Here is a 26,991-nt window from a genome sequence, read left to right as displayed (position 1 = left end):
AACTATATCAGCAAAGTGGAAATGCACAGAAAGTGAGGAAAGAAGTCAGGAGTAAGGAGCCTAGGTACCTCAAAAACAGAATTCTAGACCAAGAATTTCCTAAAGAGATCCCAAGGAGACATATCCAGGGCAAAGAGGCTAGTGGTGATAAGGTAGACTACAGGAAGGGGAGGAGTATAAAATAAGGCTGGAAGCCAAGACACAGAAGACCTAGAAGGCCAGAGTTCTATAGTCTCTTTTTTTACTCCATAAGTAATAGGGAACAAATGCAAGCTTTTGAAAAGGAGTATGATTATCAGATTTGCACAATAAAAAATATCAGTTTGTCTGAAGGACTACTAGAACATAGCTAGTTGAAGGCTGTTGTCATTCCTGTCTTTGTATAACCTAGATGCAAGCATAGTACTTGTCATTGAATGTTTTTTAATTGAGGGAGGGAGGGATATTTATTAGACTGGACTGGATAGAGAGAGGATCAGGGAAAATCATAAGACTGAAAAATAAAACCATAATTAAAGAACTCAAATCTTCAGATGGGTCTATGATCTCACCAATTTGAAAGTTTCTTGCAAACATGCAAATCACTCCATCTTTGACTGCTCATGCTTTAGAATTCTTGTACAGGTATTTTTTCCCAAGTATTTTATTTTTAATTTATGGAATAAAACAAGCATTCCAAGGGTTCCATTGCAAATATTAGAAGCTCTCTTCAATTCTCCCTGCAGATAGTGCAGAGTACTTTGGCTCTGCATCTGCGGTCTCTTGCCCTGACCATCCCATTAGCTCATCTTCTCTTCCTAGTGAACAATTCCTTTTATTCTCATTCTTCAAAATTCTTCACTGGTTACATGTTGCCGCCTGCTCACATTTACTAGGCTTCTTTCCATTGTTTTTAGAATATTAATTTTTAACTCTTCAGAGACAGTTACATTCCATCTCTTGCTGCCATACAGCAACAATAGTATTATATTATTAAAAAGCTAAGCCTTTGCTTTCATGATAAGCATGGTGTTTCTGATGGAGCCTGCAATGTTCTAAGGGTAACTTAGCCTGCTCCTCTCCTATGAAATCCTCAGCTCAAATTATTATTCATCTGTCCTGTCTGTCCCAGTTTTACAAACTGATGAACAAGCTCTATAGGCTGTCCATCTGAATACATGTTAAACTGGGCAATAGACATTCTTTGTCAACAAGGACTTTCCTATGCAGATGCTCAGGCCAAATTCCATTAAGTGACTTCAGATCTAGGAGGTCTGTAACCTAAAATGACTAAATACAATCAGTGCAGTCATCTGCAAATAGGAGGATCTGGAGAACTTCACCATTCTCTGAGAATTCCTTCTCAAAACTACTTTATACTACATCTCTTCCATCAGAATGACAAACCTTTGAAAAATATGCATCCCCATGTTTTATTCCTTACCTGATTTTTATGATCAGAGAATCATTGATCATATTTCTTTGGTAAGCATACATCACCATATTTTATTCCTTGCCTAATTTTTATGATCAGAAGATCGCTGATCATATTTCTCTTGTTAAATTAAAGATCATGGGATCTTGGATGATTTTAATTTATAAATTGGAGATGCTTTGTTGAAAAGTATATATTGTACCATATAATGCTGCCAAATAAAATACCTTTTTTATAGCCAGCAAACAATAAACACAGTGGTTCTTACAGGCTCTACATCGATTCTTCATGACATGATAAAGATGTAGTTCATTTTTAAATATTATTCATGAAAGCCTATTTGTACCTTGCTAGCGATGCCCTCCATTTATATAGAGGGCTCATTAAGATTTTGTTTAGCTGGTAGATTAAGAGAAATACAGGTCAGTAGTTATTTACTGTTCTCTTCCTCACCTTTTTTCAATATTAGGAAGATGTCAGAATTTTTATCTGTACATTTACCATCTCCTTTTTTCAGTTATCTCATATCAATCTCTCAACACCCTCACAACTGTGAAGCATCCAGCATAGATCTTGCTCTATTTATATGGTCAATGGCAGCTGCTTTTCCCAGTCTTTCTCTTTAGTATCAGTCTTATCTCCCAATAAGCACATCTGGATCTGTGATGTCATAGTGGTAATACTGTCCTTAGTGGAAAAAAAAAAAAAAGTTCGTTGTCATTTTTAACACGTTTTCCATTTTTCGTTTGTTTTTTGTCCTCCATCCATTTCTGCCCTTAAATATCTTTAGAATGTCTCTATTTTGTCAAATTTTCTGCCAACCCATCTTTTATATTGTTTTTTGCCTTTCACTGCTTGTCTGCTTTTTGAAGTGATACTGCTCACAAACATCATTTAGTCTTCCTACCAAAATTTTACAAACTTTAATTCTCACCCTGTGAAGCCTCTGACTATACTCCACTGGCAACAAAAGCATGTGTTTGCTGCCTTAGATAAGCATAGGCAGATGGAAAGTACAGTGGGTGGAATGCTGGACTTGTTATCGGGAAGATCTGAATTTAAATCCTACCTCACACTTTTACTAGGTCTGTGACCCTGCAAAAGTCATTTAACCTTTAATTGGTTTCCTCATTTGCAAAATGAAGATAATAATAGCAATAATCTTTAGGATTAAATGATATAATATGTGTAAAATGCTTTGCAAACCTCAAAGCCTTACATATATATATATATATATAGTTATAGTTATTTAAAGCTTTGAAACTTTTTTAGTTTCTTTGTCCACTTCCAATTTTTGCCAGTCAATTGTTTTAAGTCCAATCTTTTTGTTCATTCTCTCTCTCTCTCTCTTTTTTTTTTCCTGAGGCAATTGGGGTTAAGTGACTTGCCCAGGGTCACACAGTCAGGGAGTGATAAGTATCTGAGGCCAGATTTGAATTCAAGTCTTCCTGGCTTCAGGGCTGGTGCTCTATCCACTGGACCACCTAGCTGCCCCTTACTCTCATTTTCTTAAAATTCCTTATTGCCTTTTACGAATTCTGATTTTACTTCTGACAAATTGGTTATCTCACTACACAGACAACTGATTCAGGGATAAATCCAAATCAATGACAAATCTTTTACAGACAGTTCAAATATAATCAACTCGCAGGAGCAGGGGGTATGATGCTACAGGGTGTCAACATCAATGCTTTTCTCAAAGAATATGCTCATGATATAAAAGACATGAGGCTTCTGGGTCACCTACAAGCCTTTGTTCCCTCTATTGATTTGTCCTTATTCATGGTTTCATACATTTCCCCTTCTTTTCCAAATTTTAAAATGAAATCACCAAATATCAGAGTATTTATCTTGATTTAGTTTAGAGAATCTTCTCAAATTATTCTACCTCAGAAATTAGGAGTGACATATAATTTATAATTATTTTATAGATTTTTTTTCAAACACTACATCAAGACTTTGATATAAAACATCAACTGTTCAGCTATCAATCATAGAAAGGATCTGCCCATCTGTTTCCATGCCTCAAAACATATCCAATATCCTAAATGAGATTGTGATTTTGGTAGACACCTCTCTAAAGGAAAGCTCTGAACTTTGGGGCAAAGACTAGAAATGTGGCGTTTGTTCTTTTCATTCATTTCACCTCCCCACCTTCACAATCTCTTTGATATGTCTCTTGTCTCTACTTATACAACCTTTAGCACCTCCTACCTGTACTATCACAATAGCTTTCTATTTAATCCCTCTACCTCAAGTGTTTCCCTTCTGGAGTGCATCCCCCATTTAAGAAATGACCTTCTTAAAGCACAAGCTTAATTACTTCATTCTCCTACTTAATAAACTCTAATCACAATCTAGTAACTCAAGGATAAAATGTTATTTTATCTTCATCTCGTGCTTTGAAAATTTCTATTTCTGAGTTCTATAATGTCCATAATTAGTACAGTATTGGATAATATAATCCACAGATAAATTAATATACATATAGTAAAAGTGTGGATTTACACAAACAAAAAATTTTGGTGATTACCACTCTGCCGTGACCACATTAATGAGTCAGGCTGTTCTTCTTTCCTGTTAGAGTTCCACTTGAATCATGCTATATAGAACATGAAATCCTAAGGGTTACAGAGAACTATTCTAGTAAATCTTTTAAAATTGTGAGCTTTTTTCCTTTCAGGTAGATGTAATATAATTACCTTAATTCAATGTGTCAATTATGTAAGATTCAGGACTTTTTCATGATCTCAGAATGCAAGGACAATTTCCTCTCAAACTGTAAACTGTTTAAGGCATGAATAATAGATTTTTTTTTTGTTGTAATTTACAGCGACTGAAACTCAAGGGAAGGAAAGAAGGAAAAATTATGCAGTACATATAGGCAAAGTTTTGGAGAGAACCCAGAAAGTAAAAATTATGACTCATAGCCATGAAAACTAAGGGACTGAAATGTGAATCACAACATAGTATTTTCACCTTTTTGTTGTTGTTTGGTTGTTTGTTTTTTTCTTTCTCATATTTTCCCCTTTTTGATCTAATTTTTCTTGTGCAGATAAATGTGGAAATGTTTAGAAGAATTGCAGATGTTTAACCTACATTGAATTACTTACTATCTAGGGGAGGAGAATGGGGAAAAGAAAGGGAGGAAAATTCAGAACACAAGGTTTTGCAAGGGTGAATGTTGAAAACTACTTTTGCACGTATTTTAAAAATAAAAAGCTATTATTTTTTTTAAAATAAATAAGTAAAAGTGTGCAATGTGCAATAAAAAAAGGGGTTTCAAACATATGGCCCCACAAACCACATGTTTCCCTATGAGACTCCGTAATGTTCCCCAAGCCAGATTAAAGTAAAGCTGAAAAATCTTTAACAAAATAATAAAAGCAGAATGAAACATAGATGTTAACATGTGATTTTTTCTATGTTGATATATGGCCTACAAGGAGTCATATGTCCCATACTGGTGTCCTGTTTTCTATTTGAGGTCAACATCACTATTTTATTTTTCTTTTTTAAAAATAGTATTTAATAGTAATTTAATAGTAAATAAAATAGTATTTTATTTTCCAAATACTTGTAAAATAGCTTTTAAAATTCATTTTCTTTAAGATCCTGTGTTCCAAATTCTTCTCCTTCCCTCCTTTATGTATCCTCCCAACCAAGACAGGAAGCAATCTGATACAGGTCAAACGTGCACAATTCTTCAAACATATTTCCATATTTGTTATGTTGTGCAAGAAAAATCAGGCCAAAAGGGGGGAAAAAACCCATGACATCATAATTTTTTTAGCCAGGAACAGCCAGGTGGCACAGTGACGAAGTGCCAGGCCTGGAGTTAGAAAGGCTCCTCTTCCTTAGTTCAAATCTAGCCTCAGACACTATTTCTGTGACCCTGCACAAGTCACTCAATCTTGATTACCTCAATTTCCTCATTTATAGCATGAGCTGAAGAAGGAAGTGGGAAACTACTCCAGTGTATCATTGCCAAGAAAAACCCCAAAATGGGGTCAGAAGAGCTGGATGAGACTGAACAACAACTAGTTTAGATCAAAAAATGGGTCACAAGAGAATTTAAGACTTCTGAGCCCTAGACTATTAATCTTTTCCAGAAAAGAAGCAAAAGGAAGCAAACAAGGTAGTAACTGAAACCCAGAGGAAACTCTCTCTAGGGATCTCATATGGAAGCACTTTTTCCTTCCATCCAGGAAGGCAAGGACCAAAGGAAAAATCCAAGAATACTAAAACAAGCTGCAGAAAGAAAGTAGAATATAACCCAAAGTCTGAGATGGGACTAAAATTAAAAACAAAAACAAAAACAAAAAACAAAACCCTAAACTCTTCAATAAAATTTTTAGGTCCTTCAGAGAAAAAATCTGTTGTTTTTCGATCCTTCTTCCCTCCCTAATTTTTGTCTTTCTATCCCAAGTGCCTAGTATATAGGAAGGTGCTTAATAAATGCTTGCTGGAATGCATTAGCAATATAAATCTACTTACAGTTGGAGTCAAAGAACCTTGGTCAGGGTTACAAATCAAATGTTACAACCCAGGAGCAAAACAAATGTAATGCCATCCAATAAAACCCCAAATACAAAACTATTGAGAGTAGTTTCCCTTTTTAACAAGAATTTTCTGGGATAATTAGAAAACACACTGACAGGAATTAGGTTTAGACCAAAATCTCACACTGTGTTCTACAATAAGTTTTCAGATGTATTTTGTGACCTAAACATAAATATTCACACACAAAAAAAAAATGTAAACTAATGGCTGGAAGACTTTTAGCCAAATAATGAACAGACATGATTAGATTTAGACCACAAGGGATTCATAAAAACCAAGGAAGCCTTGTCTGAATGTTTACAGTGAAAGTGAGAAGAATCAGAAAAACAATTTTACATAATAATCATAATAATGTGAAATGGAACAAAAAAATGAAAAAAATGAATTTGAGAAATTCTCTAACCAATTATGACTTCAGAAGACTAATGAGAGTGTGGTCTTGTTTCCTTTCAGCAGTGGACAGAGTGTTACTAGGTGTCACTATTAGTTTATGGTCAATGTGTAGATTTTAGTTCACTGTATTTTCTCAATCATAAGGCATGAGGTGGAAGTAGGGAGGAGGGGCAATCATTAAGAAGTGATAACACTGTCACTTTTTTATTTTTAAATTAACAATATAATATTTTTTAAAGTCCTTATAACTCTAAGAACAAATGAAGATAAATAAAAATGAAATGAAAGTTTTTTACAATCATAATCTCCCCGAAATAATAAAAAGCAAATAAACAACAGCAAAAACAAAACAGGAAGATCAGGTGGTTTCAAAAGTTTTCTACTAATTAACCAATATGAGACTAAATTTTTACTTAGTTTGGGATACTTTTTTTCTCTCCTTATATTTTTGATTCCTTTACAAGAAGACTAACTCCTAACCAAGAACAAAGAGATGGATTCGTGAAAAGGTCCTGGGTCTTATCTGAATTACCCATAAAAGAAGGAAGACCCACAAGTCTTAAAGACTTCTTATGCTTGTTCTATTTTAATATTTTAAATCTGTTCATTCACTTATGTCAACTAGAAACAAAAAACCTTTAGAAAATCTGAAAAGGGCTGTTGTTATTATTATTATTATTATTATTATTATTATTATTATTATACAGGCAGCAGAGTAGAGAGGACAAGTATAACCTGCATCCCCATCTGAAGAGAATCAGAAAGAACTCTGATGAGAGAATTAAGTGGTGTTGAGAGGGAAATGAGAGACCTCACAGAGAATAAAGAAATGTTACAGTACTGACCCAGGACCAGTAAAAACACTGAACATATGCTGAATGTAAAAACAACACATGAAATGTTTCACTTTATGGTTTTTATTTTTTCTTTTTTTCCTCTCATGGTTTTTCCCTTTTGTTCTGATTTTTTCATGATTCATAACATGATTCATAAAGAAATGTGTATTTTTTAAAAATTAATATACATGTATAATCAGAAAAAAAATTTTTTTTAAACTTCACATGGTTTCACAAAGGTCATTCTGAAAAGTAATTCTTTTTGTATAATACCACAAATAAAGAATATTAAGACATTAAGAATAGATCAAAAACTCAGTCCTTCATAGACTACTTAAGTTTGCTTTTTAAAAAATAAAAAAATCACCAAAAAATTACTTACTTTCTTATTATCTACTTAGGACAAAAATATTTTAAATATTACTATTTTCAGAGGAAATGTACATTAATCAGATTCTAGTGTGCTAAGAAGGGAATTGTGATATAACAAGAGAATCCAGGGAAAGCAATCTGTCTCAGACAATTATCCTTAGGTAGTGTGTTTCTAATGAATCATCTCGTAATTTTAATTTTGACTTTTTAATTATTTTTAAAAGAAGTGTTTATAAGGCAAAATCATTTAAAAGTCAAAAATTCAAAAGTTAAATCAACATAGCAGTAAAATTTATAGGTTGTCAACAAGATAATTACCTGTGACTGGATAAGAGAATTAGGAAACTCAAACCTTTTCTTTATATCCTCTGACATTTTTGCTTATCATACAAGATAGAGAGAACCTGCAAAAGATAAGAGAATACTTATTAGTACTAAAAAAAAGAACTCATGGCAAATTAAATACACGTATGAGGAAAAACCCATAACCCTAAATTAATAAAGGAACTCATTCAGAAGACACTTAAACACTTGACATGCTCATTCTTATTAACCACTTGAGTTTTACAGGGCTGAAATCAATGCCCTCACTCAGAGTAACTCTCTGATATTTAGTAATACTAAAACAGAAATACTAATGCCTAAAGGGCCAACTACACATTATTAAGAAGAAAAAAAGACAAAGTAGCAAAATATAGAATAAGACAAAAACTTTTAAACTTCCACAAAAAGTAGATGAAGTAGAATTTTCATTTTCAAGTGAAAGTCAACAGAATTGCTCAAATTCCACAGTCAAATTTTTACTTTGATAACTAACATATCTACTATTTTCCAAGACAAAAAAATCTCAAGTCTTGCCACCATGCCATTGCATAGGATTTGTCCTTTGCCTGAAAGCTAACCTTCCTTACCACTAAAAACCATCTCAAATACTTTCTCTAAATTCTTTTTTCTGATTTCTTCCACTCTTCTCCCAATGTGACTGCCTGAAATTACATTGGATACATATTGCTCCCCACAACCCTCCATAGCTTATAATATTGTATAAGTCTTCTCAATCTTTTTCCCTACAATGTTTCCATAGGAGAATTTACTTAATTTGCTGGACTACTTCTTTTATTCCTTTTGAACCTTTTGAACTAGCCCTTTCATATATTGATTCCCATTAACTACATTCCTCACCCATTTTTTCTAACTATACACTTTTTCAATGACATCTTTTATGACAGTTATGTCTAGGTCCTCAAAGATTTTCAAAAGAAAATCAACATATCAATTTTTAAAATAATTTTTTAAAATTTTCTAAATACATGCAAAGATAGTTTTCAACATTCACCCTTGCAAAACCTTGTTTTCTAAATTTTTCTCTCTCTTCCTTCTACTCTCCTCTCTTCAAGTAATCCAACATATGTTAAAATGTGCAATTCCTTACATATTTCTATAATTATCATTCTGCACAAGAAAAATTACATTCCCCAAGTGATGGACATCTTCTTAATTTCCAATTCTTTACCACCAGAAAAAAAGTTGCTGTAAATATTTTTGTACATGTGAGTCCTTTTCCTTTTTTCTTTGATGTTTTTTAAGTTACAGACCCAGAAATAATATTGCTGGGTAGATGGGTATGCACAGTTATGTAACCCTTTGGGCCTACTTTCAAATTGTTCTCCAGAATGATTGGACCAGTTCACAATATCACCAACAATTCATTTATGTTTCTATTTTCTCATTCTCTCCAGGGTTTGCCATATTTGATAAGTGAGAGGTGGTATCTCAGAGTTTGATTTGCATTTCTCTAATCAGTAGTGATGAAGAATACTTTTTATATCTCTACATATCTTTGATTTCTTCTAAAAATCACTTATTTCATATCTCTTGATCATTTATTATTTGGGGAATGGTTTTTCTTTTTATAAACAACTCATTTCCCTGTATATTTGAGAAAAGAGGCCTTTATCAGAGATACAGCCTATGATAACTTTTGCTATTATTTTGTCTATGATTTTTTTTTGGTAGTTTCCCTTTTTTTTCTTTGAATTGCCTATTTTTGATTTGTCTAAGGTCATGATTGTGTAAACATGTGGTCGGAGCCTGGTTTCTAAATCTGTATTGCAGTCTGCTTTCATTTTATGACTGTCCCATTTACATTCACATTTGTGATTATTTACTGTGGGTCTTATAGTATGTTAGTCTACTAAATAATCTTTCTGGTACCTGTCAGAGGTAAGATGATATGAATCAGGAAATGGGGACAGAGCTCAGCTGATCTCTATCAGCTACTGGGACTGGGCAACATTTGAGTCCAAAGCTAGCCTCCCACACTTATTAGCTGTCTGATACTAGGCAAGTTCCTTAGCTTTTATCTAACTCACTTTCCTCAACTTTAAAAAGCCTTTAATAACATCTTCTGAACAAGTCATAGCACATAATCATGACAGAATACTATTATAAGAAATTTCAGAAAAATATGAGAAAACCTATATAAACCAATACAAACTAAAGTGAACAGAACCAAGACATGGCTAATGTAAAAATGTTTTACAAGATTTGTTTTACACGATTTCACATGCTATAATTAATATATTTCTTGTCTTCTCAATTGAGTGGGAGAAGGGGAGGGAGAGTTTGAAACAAAACAAAATTCTAAGAACAAATATAAAGAAAAAAGGAATACAGTTATTTTATTTTCCAGGGACTAGATTAACTAGAACATAATTACAAATAAAACTCAGCTAGTTAGAAGCCTTTTGTCTTTTTAAGTAACTTAAACATTCTTAATCTCAGTTTTGTTTTACATTTTACTCTACTACACAATTTTCATTTTGATGAATTAAGAAGGATATATCTTTTAAAAACTTAGATTCCAGATCAGCCTTACTTATTAGCTTAAAAGCAGCTGCAGGGTGGAAGAGGTTGCAGTTTGGAGGGGGAAAAAAAGTGTCTATTTCAGAGTGCTAATATGTTTTTTTTAAATACTTAGTTGGCGGTTCTTATGACAGCTACCCTCCTAATAAATTATATATCCAAGAACACCAAAAATTTGGCATTACTTTTCTGTTTTCTCTGTAAAGAGAATTTTTTTAATACACGACCCAAAAACATAACACAGAAATCATTTATCTTCTTCAAAGGAAAAAGAATAGAATCTGCAAATTTTAGATCAGTGAATTTTCACTTCAATCTCTAGAAAAATACTGCAATTATAAGAGAAATAACAAATAAACATCTAGAAAAAGAAGCTGAATAGTCAAAAAGAAAGAGCATAGCTTCATCAAGCTTAAGTCAAGATGAATCTTATTTCTAACAGGGTCATTAAGCTAGTAAATCAGGAGAGTATTGTAGACATAATCTGGCTACATTTTAGCAAAGTATTTGATGGTGTTTCATACATCCAATGTTATTTCTGTGAAAAAAAGATGGAGATATGTGGGAAAAGCAGCATGGAATCACATGAAATGTTAACTGGTTGAATGATCAAACTCTAAAATTAACAATTCAATGTCAAATTGGAAAGAAGTCACTAGTAGTGTGTTCCAAGAAATTTTGTTTGGCCTAGTGCTATACAACATATTTTACAATGACTTGGATTCAGGCATAAATGGCACAGAGCAAATCTGGAGCTCACCCAAAGCTGGGAGAACATCTAACAAACTGGATAAACAACTCCTCTGTTATTAATGGTAGGTCTTACTTATTAAGACAGGAGAACTTCAAATGTGAGTCCAATAACAGAATGCACATGTGTCAAATGGGAATACTAGCTCAGGTCAAATGAATTCAATTTAACAAATAACTTATCCTATTACCTACTATGTGCAAGGAATTATTCAGAGATAACTATTGAGAGAGATGAAGTCCTATCCCTGTTGAGCCAAGGCACTGAATTACAGAGGCATAGCAGATAAAACGCTGAAGTTTAGCAGACTAGTATTCAAAGTCCAGTTCAGATATTTATTAGCTATGTGATCACAAGCAACTCAATCACTCTCTCTTAGCCACCATTCATTCATCTGTGATAGGGCAACTATCTTACAGGATCAAATGAGAGAACATATGGAAAGTGCTTTGCAAAAAGCTAAGACTGACAAAAAAACAGAGACTGCAATCTACAACAGTGAAGGGAACATCCACACTGACCAAATATCACAAAATCTTTGAACTAGCAATAATATTTCTCTAGCAAATGGCAATTACAAAAAAACTTTCAAATACATTATTTCATAGGATTTTCACAATAATCACTCTAGGTGGATACAGACATTTTAAATAAGGGAGACCAAGGCTCAGAAATGATAATAGATGATTTGCCCCATGTGACAGCCACCCCTGATTTCCAAGTACTGTACTCTTTCTACTACATTATGCTGATACTGCTACAGCTATGGCTATTTGGCAAAAGTGAATGTTTTTTAAAAGCAAAGATATTATCTCTAATATAATAATGTGTTTTCTAGTTGTTTCTCTCCAAAAACAAAACCAAAAGATATTTTTATCCAGCATGTGGAACATTCTTTTCCAAATTCACTCTGATCAGGTATACTCACCCCTGAGGTATGTTTCTGAAAACACAAAAAGTGTCTGTTTTAGCATGTCATAAGCCTACACAGCATATATAGTATTAACAATAAAAGATTACTAACAATTAAAATAATTAAAAATTATATTATCTTATAATACTACCACATTGCATTTTAGGTACTAACAATCTGCTGAATTTTGGAAGCCTTTGTGCCTTGTCTTCTGTGAGTTCCAGTCCCTGTTCTTCTGTGAGTTCCAGTCCTGTCACACCTTCTACACAACCACAATGGAATGGAATTCCAACACGGGCAGTGAATGGAACATGGGAAAACATTGAATAAGAGTAAAAAGAAAACACAGAATTCCAAAGAACTATTTTCCACAACAAAAAAACAAAGAAAAGGCCTAGTCAAATTTATTCCAGGTTGCACCAGCATCCATCAGAACCACAATCAAAGGTGCTTCTGCAATGAATCCCATCTCTAGGGCTTCTAATAGTCCTCTATCCCTCAGGACTGATCTCAATGATAAATTGAACTTTCCTTCAGTGTAAAAGGTAGATGCCAAGAAAATCTTTAGATTTAAAATTAGAAGGGACCTTTGATGGTCTTCCAAAACGGTAACCATGGTATGACTCCCAAAGAGTGGTAATGAACCAGAAGACGGAAAAATAGGTACCATTTATTCTCCCAGAAAAAGCCAAAAATAAAGCCTTCTTTCCAATGGAGTAACACCTAACTGTATTCTCCAACATTCTTCTATTCAATGCTCTCCTTCTCTGTAAGCTGCCAAGTTTAATTTCTATGTCAAGTCCAGCTCCTCAAGGCAGTTCTGACCTAACTATAAATCTGGGAATCTTACAGAAAAAGGAAAGGGAACTTGAAGCATAGTAACTCCCTGCACCCAGATCAACTGTTGGCTGCAGTGAGCAATGACCAGTGAACATGAGACCATAAGGCAGCCAGAGAATTGAAGAAACAAGTAAAAGCAAGGTCTAACCCCTAGCCTCAAGAAATTTATATTCTACTAAGGGAAAGGTATCATACAACAGGGAGTTGGAAGAGATATGAGGTTACACACAGAAACATGGGCAGAAAATGAAATAGAGGTCCTGGGCAAGCTCACCTATCAGAGACCATGGTGGTTCTAGGGATAGGGATACAAATTTCTAGAGGAACCAGAGATAAGAATACTAGCCAGACTCTTCTTGTAGTAGTAGCAAGGAATTGGAAACTGAGTTGATACCCATTATTTGGGGAACAGCTGAGTAAGTTATGGCATATGAATATAATGAAATATTATTGTTCTATAAGAAATGATGAGTAGACTGATTTCAAAAAAGTTTGAAAAGACAAGAACTGATGCTGAGTGAAGTGAGCAGAACTAAAAGAACATTACACAGCAACAAGATTATTGATGATCAACTGTGATGCACTTGGCTCTTTTCAACAATGAGGTAATTCAAGACTATTCCAATAGACCTGAGACAAAAAAAAGGCCTTCCGCATGGAAGCATAATGTTTTCACCTTTTGTTGATGTTATTTTTGTTAGTTGGTTGGTTTTTTTAATTATTATTTCTCATGGGGATTTTTTTCCCTTTTTGATCTCATTTTTCTTGCACAACTTGGCAAATATAGAAACATATTTAAAAGAATTGTACATGTTTAACTTTTATCAGACTGCTTGTTGGGGAGAAGAGAGGGAGAAAAATTTGCAAAAAAAAAGTTTTGCAAAAATGAATGTTGAAAACTGTCTTTACATGTATTTGGAAAAATAAAATACTTTTAAAAAAATAATGGCTAGAATGTAGGAGTTATAAATCTGAAACAGAACAAAATTTAATTATGTTATCTTTCCCCCAAATCCTATTCCTCTTTCAAACTTACATATTATTTTCTTTTTTTCTTTTTTTTCCCTGAGGCTAGGGTTAAGTGACTTCCCCAGAGTCACACAGCTAGGAAGTATTAAGTGTCTGAGACTAGATTTGAAGTCGGGTCCTCCTGAATTCAAGGCTGGTGCTCTATCCACTGTGCCACCTAGGCTGCCCCCTACTTACATATTATTTTCAATGGTGTAATCATTTTCCCAGGCATCCACATTCACAATTAAGGGTTATGTTGGACTCCTTACTCTCCCTAAGCTCACAGAGTCAATCAGTTGACAAAACCAATTATCTCTACAACATTTCATATATATATATATATATATATATATATATATATATATATCTTTCTCACTTAAGAGAACCATTTACTTCAGTTTCTTATCACCCCTTACCTGTACTACTGCAATAGCCTTCTAAATGGTTAGTTTATATCTCAAATATCTCCCTTATCTAATCTACTCTTACCTTAGATGCCAAAATCATTTTCCTAAAATGTAGGGCTAACTATACACTTCATTTTACAGAGGAGAATCAAAGGCCTAGGAAAGGTACATGAAATAATATAAGAAACCTTTAAGATTTCACAGCTCCAAACAAATCATCAAATATTAATTTTCAATGGGGAAAAAATTGCCACCATCTGTAATACATTCGTCTTATTTGTGTATGACTCTTTTTAAAAAGGAACAATCATTTAAAAACCTTTAATTATTGGTGAAGGATTAAATACCAAAACCTTTGTTTGGCAAAGGAAAGCCTTCACAGTGTAACCCCAAATTACCTTTTGAGACTCCTGTCACATTACTCTTCATAATCTGACCTTCTTATAGCTCCTCATATCTCTCATCTCTCTGCCTTTGCACTGCCTATTCCCCGTGCACTGAGGACTGCACTCTTCTCACTATTGCCTCTTAAAAGAGGTTCTTTCAGAACTAGATTCAAGTGATACTGTTATATGAAACTAACTATTTCATGCCTTCCCTCCAAAAATTACTTTTTTTATCTGTACATACTTAAGTACATACATGTCTATCTCAAAAGAATGTAAGAGAGCAGGAGTAATTTCATTTTTGCATCTGAATTTTTGGGGCACTTAATATATGTTAGTTGACTGAACAATAGAACTTTTTATCATTCACCCTTATGGAAAAAGCAGCATGAAAATACTAGATGGAGAAGATGAGAGAAGTAAGGCTTTAAACATGAGACTGGGGTAAAGAAGCAGAAAGTGTTTATTGACTATCATGACACACATTTGGATCAGCAGCCCATCTGCTTCTTACTTCCACCCCTAACCAATGTTTCTGTTCTTGATTCTACTTTGAATCAAAATTTACCCTGAACCTCCAAAATGCTTTAACTCCCCATCCTTTACCCATAATCAGCCATGCATATCTCTAGGCTCTTTAAAACAAAAGTAACTACACTCCTTAAAATGTATAGATTTGTTCACCTTTCAACTCTAATTTCCAGGAAATTCTGTCAATGAGGTCACATGCTTACAGATGTAAATTTTGTAGATTCTTAATCCAAATTTGGAGGGTAAGAGATAAATTTTTTTCTGTGTATAAATATATTGCAAAATTGGTAGTGGGGAAAATGAAATATATCTAAGTCTTTTAAAGCCCAGATGTCAAACACACTATCCAGAGCTACAGGCAACCCATAATACTCCCTACTACAGCCAGGACAATATTAAAGTAAAATTGGGAAATATTCAACAAAAGTAAAAACTAAAAATAGATATAGATAATGGCCTATTTTAAAAAATAAATAAATATGCAACCTGCAAAGTTCTTATTGTGTGTGATGTAGAAGACCCTTACCCAAAATTAACTACTTAGAGATTTCTTCAAAATAGAAAGAAGAAAGATTGTTTATTAAATCTCTGTAGGACAAGCTATCCCATCACGAGATAAGGGAAAGAGAAAGCTCGTGGTATGAGGGCTAAAGAAGTAGTAAAAATACACAATTTTTATACAAGACATTACATCACAAGTAAGACAGCATTGAGAAGGGTGAATTGGGGAGGCATCTAATTGGTTGTTGCTATATGGAGAGATTGTAATGGAAGGTTTCTGTTTCCCCGAAATCACCTGATTTCTAGGAAACGGAAAATCCGGCCTTTAGGCTTCAGATAATTAAGCAAACAATGGTCAAGCTAATAGACTAAATATTAATAAATGTCAAATACGGATAAATGTCATCAGCTCAGGTCAAGTAAATAAGTTTATAGATGGCTAAGGTTCAAGTAAATATGGGTCTGAACATATTATACAAGTCATAGGGGAAACACAGAAATAATGAAAATAAAATACATAAAAATAATTCAAACATTCCTGTAAGTTCTTCACCTTATCTCTCTATTCCACACATTATATACAGTCAGTGACTCCTGTTTCTGCTTGAGTTTGACACTATTACTTTAAAGCACTGTATTACTTCAATAGATCTTTGATTTCATCAATATCAATACTCTGCATCTCCAACCAAACAGATCTCAACCCATAAACATCTTCTTAACCAAGGCAACTTTTGTCCTTTTCTCCTCATCAATTCTATCCTGTGTCCAACCAACAATGCCAAAGTCAGTCAATTTTTAATCTGAAGTTTGTGAATTTTGGTGGGGTTTAAAAAAAAAAAAATATATATATATATATATATACACACACATACATATACATTGATAACACTATGCCATAGCCCCTTTTTACTATTACAAAAGAAAATTATAATTGCTTGCTCATCTGGTTCCCCTCATGCATCCAGATACTCGGCAATAGCCACAATTCTTATGTCTTATACTTGACAAGATCTATCCTTAAAGCTTTTATGAATAGCTACAGGCTCCCAAGTCTTCATCCTTCATACTCAGTTTGCACTTAGGCAAATTTCCAAGATTGACTGACCTTTTCTACTTATCTTCTCCAGCCCTTAACATAGTAGCAAGCAAACAGTAAGAATACACTCAGTGAATGATCCTATCAACTTAAATCTCAAATGCTTGCTAAAATTTTACTTAAAACTACTAAATTGTACTTAATATCAGGCATGTGGCTAAACACATCTACCTTGTAAACTGAAAAAAATTAGAAGACACATATAAAATAAGAAAAACTAAAAATAATTTATGAGTTTATGAGTTATTTTTGTACATCTGCTCAAAGGTTAACAGAGGAGAACATATAGAGTCTCTCCCCTCTTGAACCCATTCCCACTGCACAGCCAAAGTGATATTCTGGAAGTACTGGTCTGACCACGTCACTTCCATACTCAATAAATTTCAATGGTTCTCTAGTACAACTAGAATTAAATACAGACCCCTATGGTTAAGGATCTGAAGTTCTTTCTGATCTTCATCTGATCTACTTTTGCAATCTTCTCCAGAAGTTCCTTCCCAGGCTTCACAGACCAGGGAAACTGGCCCTCTAGCTACTCCTCACAAATGACAATGTATCTTGTTTTGCATAAGCTGCTTCCCATGCACTTTCTCACTTCTCTAACTTAAATAAACGAATGAAGGGTTATCTTATGTGCTAAGTACTGCACTAAGCAATGAAATTGCAAAAAGACAACCTCTGCTCTCAAAAAAAAAAAAAAAAAAAAAAAAAAATACAAGAGAAAGTTCAGCTACAAGGCAGATGTAAAAACCTAGGAGTTCTACAAGTTCAGAGGCAAGCAGGTAACAATGTTTACAGGTCCTTAGGCTAAGTAAGTAGATCATATGAGAGTGCAAGTCTGCAAAGTATAAAGATGCAGATGTTAAATCTGAAGGAGGCAGTAGCAGGGCACTGGTGGTGTCCTCCATCTCACCCCAACATCAGTTACAATGGTAACTCTTCTCAGGTAAGCAGCCAAACTGCCTAAACAGGTTCTGGGAGGACCAAAAAGTCTTCGGCAAAGAGGGAAGGATGGCCCTTCCAAAATTCTCAGCTTCTTTCAAAGTACAATTACCACCTCCCACAATAAGCCTTTCTTGATTCTCTTCCTCCCCCTCCCACCCCCCAATCTACCTGCCAGCACTTCTCTTACTAAATTAACTGGTATATTTGTACTTATACATGTTGCTTCCTTGGAAACCGGTGCTGTTTCATTTTAGTCTTTGTATCCCCAATGTCTTTGCACATAGTTGCAAAGTAAATGCTTATTGATTGATATATAAAAGTGAATAAAATAATAGTTCTGAGTGTTTGCATACTTAGATTCTAAATTTCTTCTGGACTATGATGGGTCCATCATAAGTAATGAAACTAATACAGACTTCAAAAATTGTTATTTATTATTAAATGGTGATGTTAATTACTAGTTTCAGATTTTGAGTCATAAGGGATCTTAAGGATTGTCTACTCCAATATCCATGTAACAAATGAGGATCCTAAGGTGAGGGTAAGTAAAGAAATGTTATCCAAAATCACCCAGGTGTCAGGTAGGCCAGGCTTCAAAATCAGAGCTTCATATTTCAGTTTATCCTCTTTCCATCATTATGATCATCAAAAAGAGTATATATATAAGGTGATTCAAGGCAATTTGAATAGGCTTGTGATGCAAAGTGCCATCCACATCTAGGAAAGGAACTATGGAAACTGAATGTGGATTAAAGCATAGTATTTTCAGCCTTTTATTATTGTTGCTATATGTTTGTTTTTTTCCTCTCTTGTCATTTTGTCCTTTTGATTTGATTTTTTTGTGTGTGCAGTATGATGAATATGGACATATTTTCAGAAGAATTGAACATGATTCATCTATATTGGATTGCTACTTGTCTTGGGAAGGGGGAGAGGGAAAGAGATGGAGAAAAATTTGGAAAACAAGGTTTTGCAAAGGTGAATGTTGAAAACTATCTTTGCATGTATTGGAAAAAAATACTATTAAAAGAAAAAAGTGTTAAGTTTTACAAAACACTTTACATGTTTTATCTCATTTGATTCTCATAACAATCCTAAGAGTTAGGTGCTATCATTATTGCCATTTAATAGATAAAGAAACTGAGGCTTAAAGAGAGCAAGAGATATGCTCAGCAAGTAAGTACTAAAGCATCTATTTATTTAATATATTAATAATTTATTATTATTTATTGTCATTCTTAATAATAATCAATATATTGATAAGTTTATTTATTTTATTTATTTAATTAATTAATTAATTTCAAGAATAAATTCTTCCTGACTCCAATTCTAATATAATCCACCGAGCTGTCTACCATAGAGGTTTCAAATATTGTACACCTTTTCCCCTTATTTTGCCTCATATAAAATTTAAGACACAGTCTACCCATTTATATTATTTCTGATATATACATATATGCTTTTTCTCTTTCCAAGAGATTTTATTTTAGAGATATGACCTATATTTAGGTCTATAGATAATGGTATCGTGGCTTACTATTTAGAGAATTGACAAATGGAACTAGAATTCCGTGGCATCAAGTCTTACACATACTGGCTGTATAATTCTGGGCAAGTTACTCAACTGAAAAGTTATTAACCTACCACTTAAAAAAGGAAGTTCTCAAGAAGACATTGTACACAGCAACAAGCCTTCAGTACTTACTTGCTGACCTGTTTGACTTTGTGATACAGCTTCAGTCCCTATCACTATAATTTATGCAATTATATACATACATTTCAAAAAAACATATATATGTACATATATACAAACATATATCCACATATGTGCATTTCCATATGTATATACACATACATACAAACACAAGTCCAGATTCCAAAATTTATTAGATATGTAACCTTGAAACTAAATTCTCTTACATTATCTTCAATTTCCTTAGCTGTAAAATGGGAATAATAATTGCAATACTATCTTGTAAACAATGATTCAATAAACAAATGTATGCTACTATTATACATTAACAATAGTAACTATAGGTTAACTGGGATCCAGTTCAGTGTGAATTAAGTTCAGATTTTTTTTAAGTATTATTATTATTCTGAAGGACTTATGATGAAAAATGCTACCCATACCCAGAGAAAAAACTGATTATGTCTGAATACAGACTGAAGCATACTATTTCATTTATTTTCTCTTATTTCTTGAGGGTTTGAGGGAGAGGTGGGAGGTTAGGGAAGATCTATGTTTTCTTTTGCAACATAATTATGGAAATGTTCTACCCAAGTTCACATGGGCCTTCACAATGTTGGGGGGGAGAATCTAGAACTCAAAATTTTAAAAACCAAATGTCAAAAAATTGTTTTATAAGTAACTGGGGTAAATAAAAAACATTTTTTAATTTTAAAAACAAAAAAAAAGTATTATTTTCAAGTGAAGTAAATAAAATAACATGATAGGCTAAGTAAAGTTGACACTTTTTAGAACCCCTTTTATGAACTGACAGAAACAGATATAGAGGTAATATAAATAGTATTTGTATGCAAATGTTTTCACAAGTTTGGCAAAGGTGCTCTTTTTAAATGGTTAAATATTTCTTTGAGAATTGTTTAATATTAATTTCTTCAGCAAATGCTTTTATATATGTAAATATAAAGATCTGGAGCCTGTCCCTATTCTGAAATGAGTCAAAATCCAATGTGTTAGTGAAATGTAAATTAAAGGCACAAGGAAATATTTTAAAGGTACAGTATGATGCAAAGCCAACCATCACATAAATTAAAGACCTAGTAAATTTCACACCTCTTAAAAAAGGAAACATTAATAGAATGAAACAAGTCTGCATGTTTGCTAAGATCATCACCTTATTTTATTTCTTTTTGTTAGTTAAACCAAACTTTCTTGTAATATTTCTAATCATCAACAATCCTATGCCTATACTTTGTGGGTTATGTCTTTACCCAGTTTTCTTATAGCTTTTTCACTCTAAAGAATACTATTTCAGATAAGATTCCATTTATAGTTTCTCAACACTGTAGAGCTCCTTAATTTGATCTTTGATGTGTTGCTCAAATTAACAACAGATCAAACTCAACCATTCTAGGAGTCAAATTTTCTCAATCTGAATCCAAAAAAAAAAAAAAAAGTATATCATAATCTAGTATTCCTTAGTCATAAGAAATTAACAACTTATTTATCAACTGCTTTTATACATACTCTAGCAAAGAGTCAGGCAAGGGGACTGATGAAATTCATCCAGACTGGTCCTCTAGCCTTCTCTACCAACCTCCAAATGTTCAGAACATCCTCAATATCATTCACCAGAAAGTTAATGCATTCCGCTTTGAGGCTCTGATATTCAGTTGCACCTAAACTATCTGGATTGGTGAATAAGTGTTGACTCACCTAACCCAGCCCAGCTAACCAGTCCTAGCCATTATTTTATATATACACAATTTATCACCTACTCTGCAACCTCACAGTAACTTTCTAACTCTTGCTCTAAGAAGAGTAGTAAACAAATCAACAATTCTAAAACTTTTGAAAAGATAACAGAAGATCACTGAACCACTTAAGCTTCCATTCACCTTTTCTGTGGTACCAAAAGACTGAAACTCCCTTTTCTAAAGATCATATTCCTCTTCATACACAATAATGTAAGCTTCTTGAGGGCAAGAATGTATTCACTTTTTTTGTATCCCTAACACTTAGCAGAGTGCCTAGTACATAGAAGGGGGTTAAAATTTCATTTTCATTCATCCATTCACGAATATTAAGTTTTATTAAAACTTACTTTCAGAAATACTTGTATTAAAGTATGGAAGAAGGAAAAAAAATTGTGACTGGATAATTGCAGAAAATCCACAAGTTGAATGGACCCAATTTCTACAATTGAGAGAAGCATCAAAGGTCTTATGTAGGGATTAATAATCAACTAGTAAATATCCATCTAAGTAATGGTTTTAAATATTATCAGTAAGGCTGGAAGTACATTAAAAGTGTAGTGTAAAAAAAAAAACAACAACAACAACACTATAACAGGTTCAAAGTTGCACCTACTTAAGAAAACAGTTAAATAAACAAATCATTAGGGGATGATAATAGAATTGTCTATATAGAAAGCACTAAGAACAAAAGCCAATGACCGAACTACTTAATATAGTAACTATCAAATGAGAAGGTGAAAGCTATGAACTGAGAAAAATTCACAGCATACTTGAACATTAACTTCAAAATTTATTTTTTCTTGCATAAAAGTTGCCTTATGACACATTTAAATAGAAATTTCCTAAAATAATATAGTAATGAACTCAACTCTTGTGTCCAATAGAAATTTAAACAGCACATCAGAATGTTAGAAAGGCACTTTTGTCCATTAGAATTTTTGCATGTACTCAGTAATTTATATGGCATTCATTTAAGCTGCCAACAAGTACAGAATCACAAAATGAGTTGAAAAAATTAAAGAGGATTTTAGATAGAATATATTGTAACCCTCTTAAGAGAGCCCAGAACTTGGAACCAGGAAAACATCAGTTCAAAGTTACTTTCAGATACTTAAAATCTGTGTGATCCTGAGCAAGTTACTTAACCTCTACCTGTTTCAGCTTGCTCACCTGTAAAATGTGAGTAATAATGGTACCTCACTCCCAGGATTGTTGTTGAGAATAAAATGATGTGATATTTGTAAAAAAAAGCACACAGTAGGTATATTATCCCTATAAAATAAGGGGAAGGAGAAATAAGCAACAATTGCCTACTATATGCAATGCCATGCTAATAAAATGCTTGTTTAAAACAAAAACAATCGAGGCCCAATTACTAAAAGATCTGGTCCACTAACACTTTAGCAAAGCTAAAATATTAGTCAACTCCCAGGGCTATGCTTTTTTCATATTCCTCCAAATCACCTGAGTCATTTTAGGCACCACTAAATATCTCTCTCCCATCACTACCTTTTGAGTGTTTCTATTCTAACCAAGATTTCAAAATTGAAACACCATACTAAGTGAAATCCCCAATGCCAGAAACTGATTAGTTTCAACAGCTTCAAGTCTATGCACTGCTTTAAACCTCTCCCAGGTCAAGTCATTGGCTATTAATATTGGATCCAGAAGTCAGAAGTGAATGAGTGTCAAAACACGCTCTCTCTCAGATGTCTTTGTAATTAAAACAGATAGCATGCATTTAAAAATGCAATTCTCCCCCACATCACGTCCTCCAAAAAAAAAAAAAAAAATCATGCTAGTTTTTCTCTCGGCCTCCTCCCTTAGGGAAACTGCTGCAAAGGGAAAACACAGCCAACTAACCAGACTGCTTTGCAAAGGCTGGGCCTTTCACCCAGAAGCCTTTACAATGCAAGAACAGGGTTCTGGAAAACTGTGAGCTCTAAGACACATGCAGCTAAATTGAAATATTCAAGAAGGATTCCCACCTTGGAACGTAGGGAATGTATTTTAATCCCCCTTATGAAACAAAGTTACACATAGCTGGTCGCTAAAGTGGACAAACCAAAAGGAAAAATCGGTAAGTTTGCTGAGTTTGCAAGTCCTAAGTGGGTAGAAGGCACCACTGCAGAGCTAGCTTCCTTCCCAACAGGGCTTTAAATGCAAACACCGAAAACGGTTCCCCGCGCCAAAACGGGGCAACAAGCGGCCAAGTTGCAAGGGCTGGTCCATTTCATGATCCACAATCCCCGAATGCCACGCGCCGCCGCCCGCCCTTCCTGCAGCACCCCCACCCCGCATCCCCAGCTCCCGAGGCCGGCTGGGAATCGCGGATCCGCTCTCCAGGGGAACGAGAAGGAGGAGGAAGAGGAGAGTGGACAGTACCAGGCCGCTCCACTTACCTCCGTCCGGCCCCACGCTCCAGTCCCAGTGCCGGCCCCGGCAGCTACGTGGCCCGCCCCCGCCGTCTCTCAGACTTGTGGGCGGGGAAAACGAAAAGGGACCAATAGGGTGCTGGCATTGGTCCATTCCGCCACACCCCCTGCTTCAGCCCCCTTCTCCCTCCCCCAAACCTAGTGCTCCCGCGCGCTGGGGGAGAAACAGACGCAGCCGGAGGCTTGAGCCAGGGCTCTTCCTGCAGAAGCTCTCCCGAGCTAGCGCCCAAAGCGGAGGGAGTGGGGGTGCAGGGAGATGTGCAGCTGGGGAAACGCTCCAAAATTCAGGGGTGGGTCCATGGAGAACCCGAGCCCAAAAATGAAGGTATACAAGTAGGCAATTTATAAAAACTTACTCCCTGCTCTTTCGGTTAAAGGGACGCCCCATCGGGCATCTTGGTGACAGTGGCTTGAAGTTAGCTTTGCTAGAAATACAAAGTAGTTAAAGAAATTTTGTTTTGTTTACATTTTTAGTTTATGTTAAATATAATCGAACTAGAACTATTCTCCTTTGCTCCAGGACATTTTCTGTTTGCTGCTGCCAAGCAGCCTATATTCCGATTCGAAATGGAAGTAAACAAGCACAAAATCTAGATGTAGCTAGCTTTTGAAAGAACATATATTAATTTTAACACAATCTGATTTCCTCTTCTGAATTTTCTTCTGCTGTCTAAAATGTTTTTAAGAGCTTCTGAGGTGCTCTTAATTTTTTTATATTAGTATACTGGTCCCTGTGACTTCCATTAACTTAAGCCTTTTTCCCCTATTCTCATAAATCTTATGACAGATAGTCAAGCAAAACAATCATGCAGTGACTGCATGAAAAGGCATATTTCATTAGGAAGCATATTGACTCATCAGAGTGCAACAGTAAGAATTGATCAGTGATTTGCTTTACAATATTGTAGGCGCTATTTAAAATGTTCTGATTCCATTCACTTCATTTTCTATCAGTTCATATAAGTCTTCCGGATTTCTCTAAATTTATCCTATTCACTATTTCTTGTGGCAAAATGATATTCTACTACATTCAAAATAAGGCATTCCACCATACTGTTCCCTCAGCTTCCTTCATATACACAATTTGCTCCCTTCCCCACAATTTGTTCAGCCATTTCCCAGTTGTTGGGTTCACACTTGGTTTCCAGTTACTGCTACAAGAAAAAAGAGTTTGTATAAATACTTTTTTTAAATTGGGTCCTTTCCCAATTTTTTTTATCTTTACTGAATATTTTCCTATTGATGATATTGCTAAATCAAAGAGCACTGTTCCAAATTGCTTTCCAGCATTGTTGGACCATTTCACGGCCCCACCAGAAGTGTGTTAGCATACCTGTCTTTTTACAGTGTCTCCAATGACTGTAATCCCCCCCCTTATTTGTCACCTTGATTAAAAGTGATATGAAGTAGAAATAACATTCTTAGTGATCTATAGCATTTTATGTGATTGTTGTTAGTTTGCCTTTATTCCCTTAAGAACTATACTTTGAATACTATTGAGGAAAAAAAATAAAAACCTGCTTTTTAACTGTCCAACTATATGTTCTTATTCAGTGTCCCAAAAGCCAAAGGGCCTAAGACTTTTGGGATACCCTATATATTTGCATTCTATATTTCTATATTTGCATTGTGCATGTATTTGTGTATCATATTTGTATCATGTATTTGTATATGTATGTTTATATTATGCATTATGCATTTCCCATATAGCTTAGCTATAAAAATTCTCTAAAGCATTAGTACGGTTGATAACCTTCTGCCCTGGAATACTCTGTCATTTCTAGGTTTGTATGACATTGCTTTCTTGGTTTGTCCTCTTGCCATTCTCACAATTCTTCTGTCTCCTTTGCTGGTTCTTCATCCATGTCATACCCACTAGCTGTGGGTATCTCCCAAAGTTCTGTCTTAGACCTTTTTCTTTTTTCCCTTTATATTCTGTTACTTGGGAAATTTCCTTAGCTCCCATGGATTCAGTTATTTTGACCTTACAGATGATATATGTACATGTACATAGATACAGATATTTTCTAATCTCTCTTCTGAATTACTATTAATCCCAACTGCCTTTTAAATACATCCCAACTGGATGCCACATTAAGCACCTCAAGCTCACCATGTCCAAAACAGAACTCATTATCTTTCCCCAAAAGACTTTCTGCAAGACTCATCTCAAATTCTTCCTTTGGCACAAAGTCTTTCTCATCCCTTCCTTTTCCCTCCCTCCTGCTTTGTCTTCTCTTCTAAGATAGCCTTCCATCCATTCTATATAAAATTTTTGTGTACTTTGTTATTTACATGCTGTTTGTTCTATTACACTGAAATCCTAGAAAACATAGACTATTTTTGCCTTTCTTGTATTATCAGCACCTGGGGAATGGATAACATGTAATAAACCTAAATTTACCAAGACTTCTGATCAATTCATTGTTAATTTTTTTTAAAGTGTATGGATTTTTGTTTGTGAAAAAAACATTTTTAATTTATGTAATCAAAAATATTCAATTTACTTCCTGTGATCATCTGTCTCTTTTTTAGTCAAATTGTTTTTTTCTTATTGATGAAAGGAAGCTCCTTCTTTTCTCTTCTAATTTTGTTTTGATGTGTTATTTTATAATTAGATTGTCTATTTGGAGCTTATTATGGTATATAATGTGAGTTGATGGAATAAGCCTAATTTGTGCCAAATTGCTTTCCAGTTTTGCCAACAGGTTTTGGAAAATATGAGTACGTACCCTAGCAGTTAGCATCCGGGATTTGTGAATACTATGCCACCATGATCATTTGCTTCTTAGTTTTGAATACTTAATCTCTTCTACTAATCAATTTTTCTTTTTTAAATCCATACCAAATAGTTTACCACCTTGTAATGTAGCACAGCAAACAATTTTTTCTTCTCATATTTTTTCCATTATTATCTCGAGATTTTTGACCTTTTGTTTTTCCAGCTAATTCTTTGATTTGACACTGAATTGATTGGTACAGTACTGAATAAATTTGTTAATTGATTTTATTGTTCTTTTTATAATATAGTCATAGGCCAAACATGCACAATTAATCCATCCCTAATTATTTAGTTCTTTATTCATATAAAGAATGTTTCATAATTGTATTTATATAGTTCCTCAGGGCCTAGTATGTGGAAAATCAGATATTTTATCTAATTTTTTTTTTATTTTGAATGAAATGTCTTTTTCTATCTTTCTCATTCTTTCCCCCTCCCCTCCAGATTTTTCTGTCAATATGCAGAAAGGCTGATTTGGGGTTTCTTTTCTATCTGAAACTTTA

The 26,991-nt window shown here is 34.2% G+C and overlaps 1 protein-coding gene across 6 annotated transcripts in view; it reads right to left on the bottom strand.

Annotated features, from left to right (window-relative positions):
- FOCAD (focadhesin) overlaps positions 1–23,735 on the bottom strand; it is a 369,886-nt gene extending 346,151 nt beyond the window's left edge. For 4 of the 6 annotated variants that reach the window (XM_074281856.1, XM_074281859.1, XM_074281857.1 and 1 more), the window contains exons 1-2: positions 23,674–23,735; positions 7,897–7,982 (exon numbers count right to left, since the gene is read on the bottom strand). In XM_074281856.1, the coding sequence (XP_074137957.1) occupies positions 7,897–7,953 (57 nt within the window). In that variant the 5' untranslated portion in view covers positions 7,954–7,982; positions 23,674–23,735. Of the gene's footprint in view, positions 1–1,867; positions 2,102–4,116; positions 4,136–7,896; positions 7,983–23,673 lie in introns of those variants that run through there. The other 2 variants (XM_074281861.1, XM_074281862.1) reach the window with 2 other exon arrangements.
- Between the last annotated feature and the right edge of the window lie 3,256 nt (positions 23,736–26,991).

Source organism: Sminthopsis crassicaudata, chromosome 1, assembly GCF_048593235.1.
Source record: "Sminthopsis crassicaudata isolate SCR6 chromosome 1, ASM4859323v1, whole genome shotgun sequence".
NCBI classification, from domain to species: Eukaryota; Metazoa; Chordata; class Mammalia; order Dasyuromorphia; family Dasyuridae; genus Sminthopsis; species Sminthopsis crassicaudata.
The sequence above is the reverse complement of the archived record's forward strand: the minus strand, read 5'-3'. Positions and strand labels throughout refer to the sequence as shown.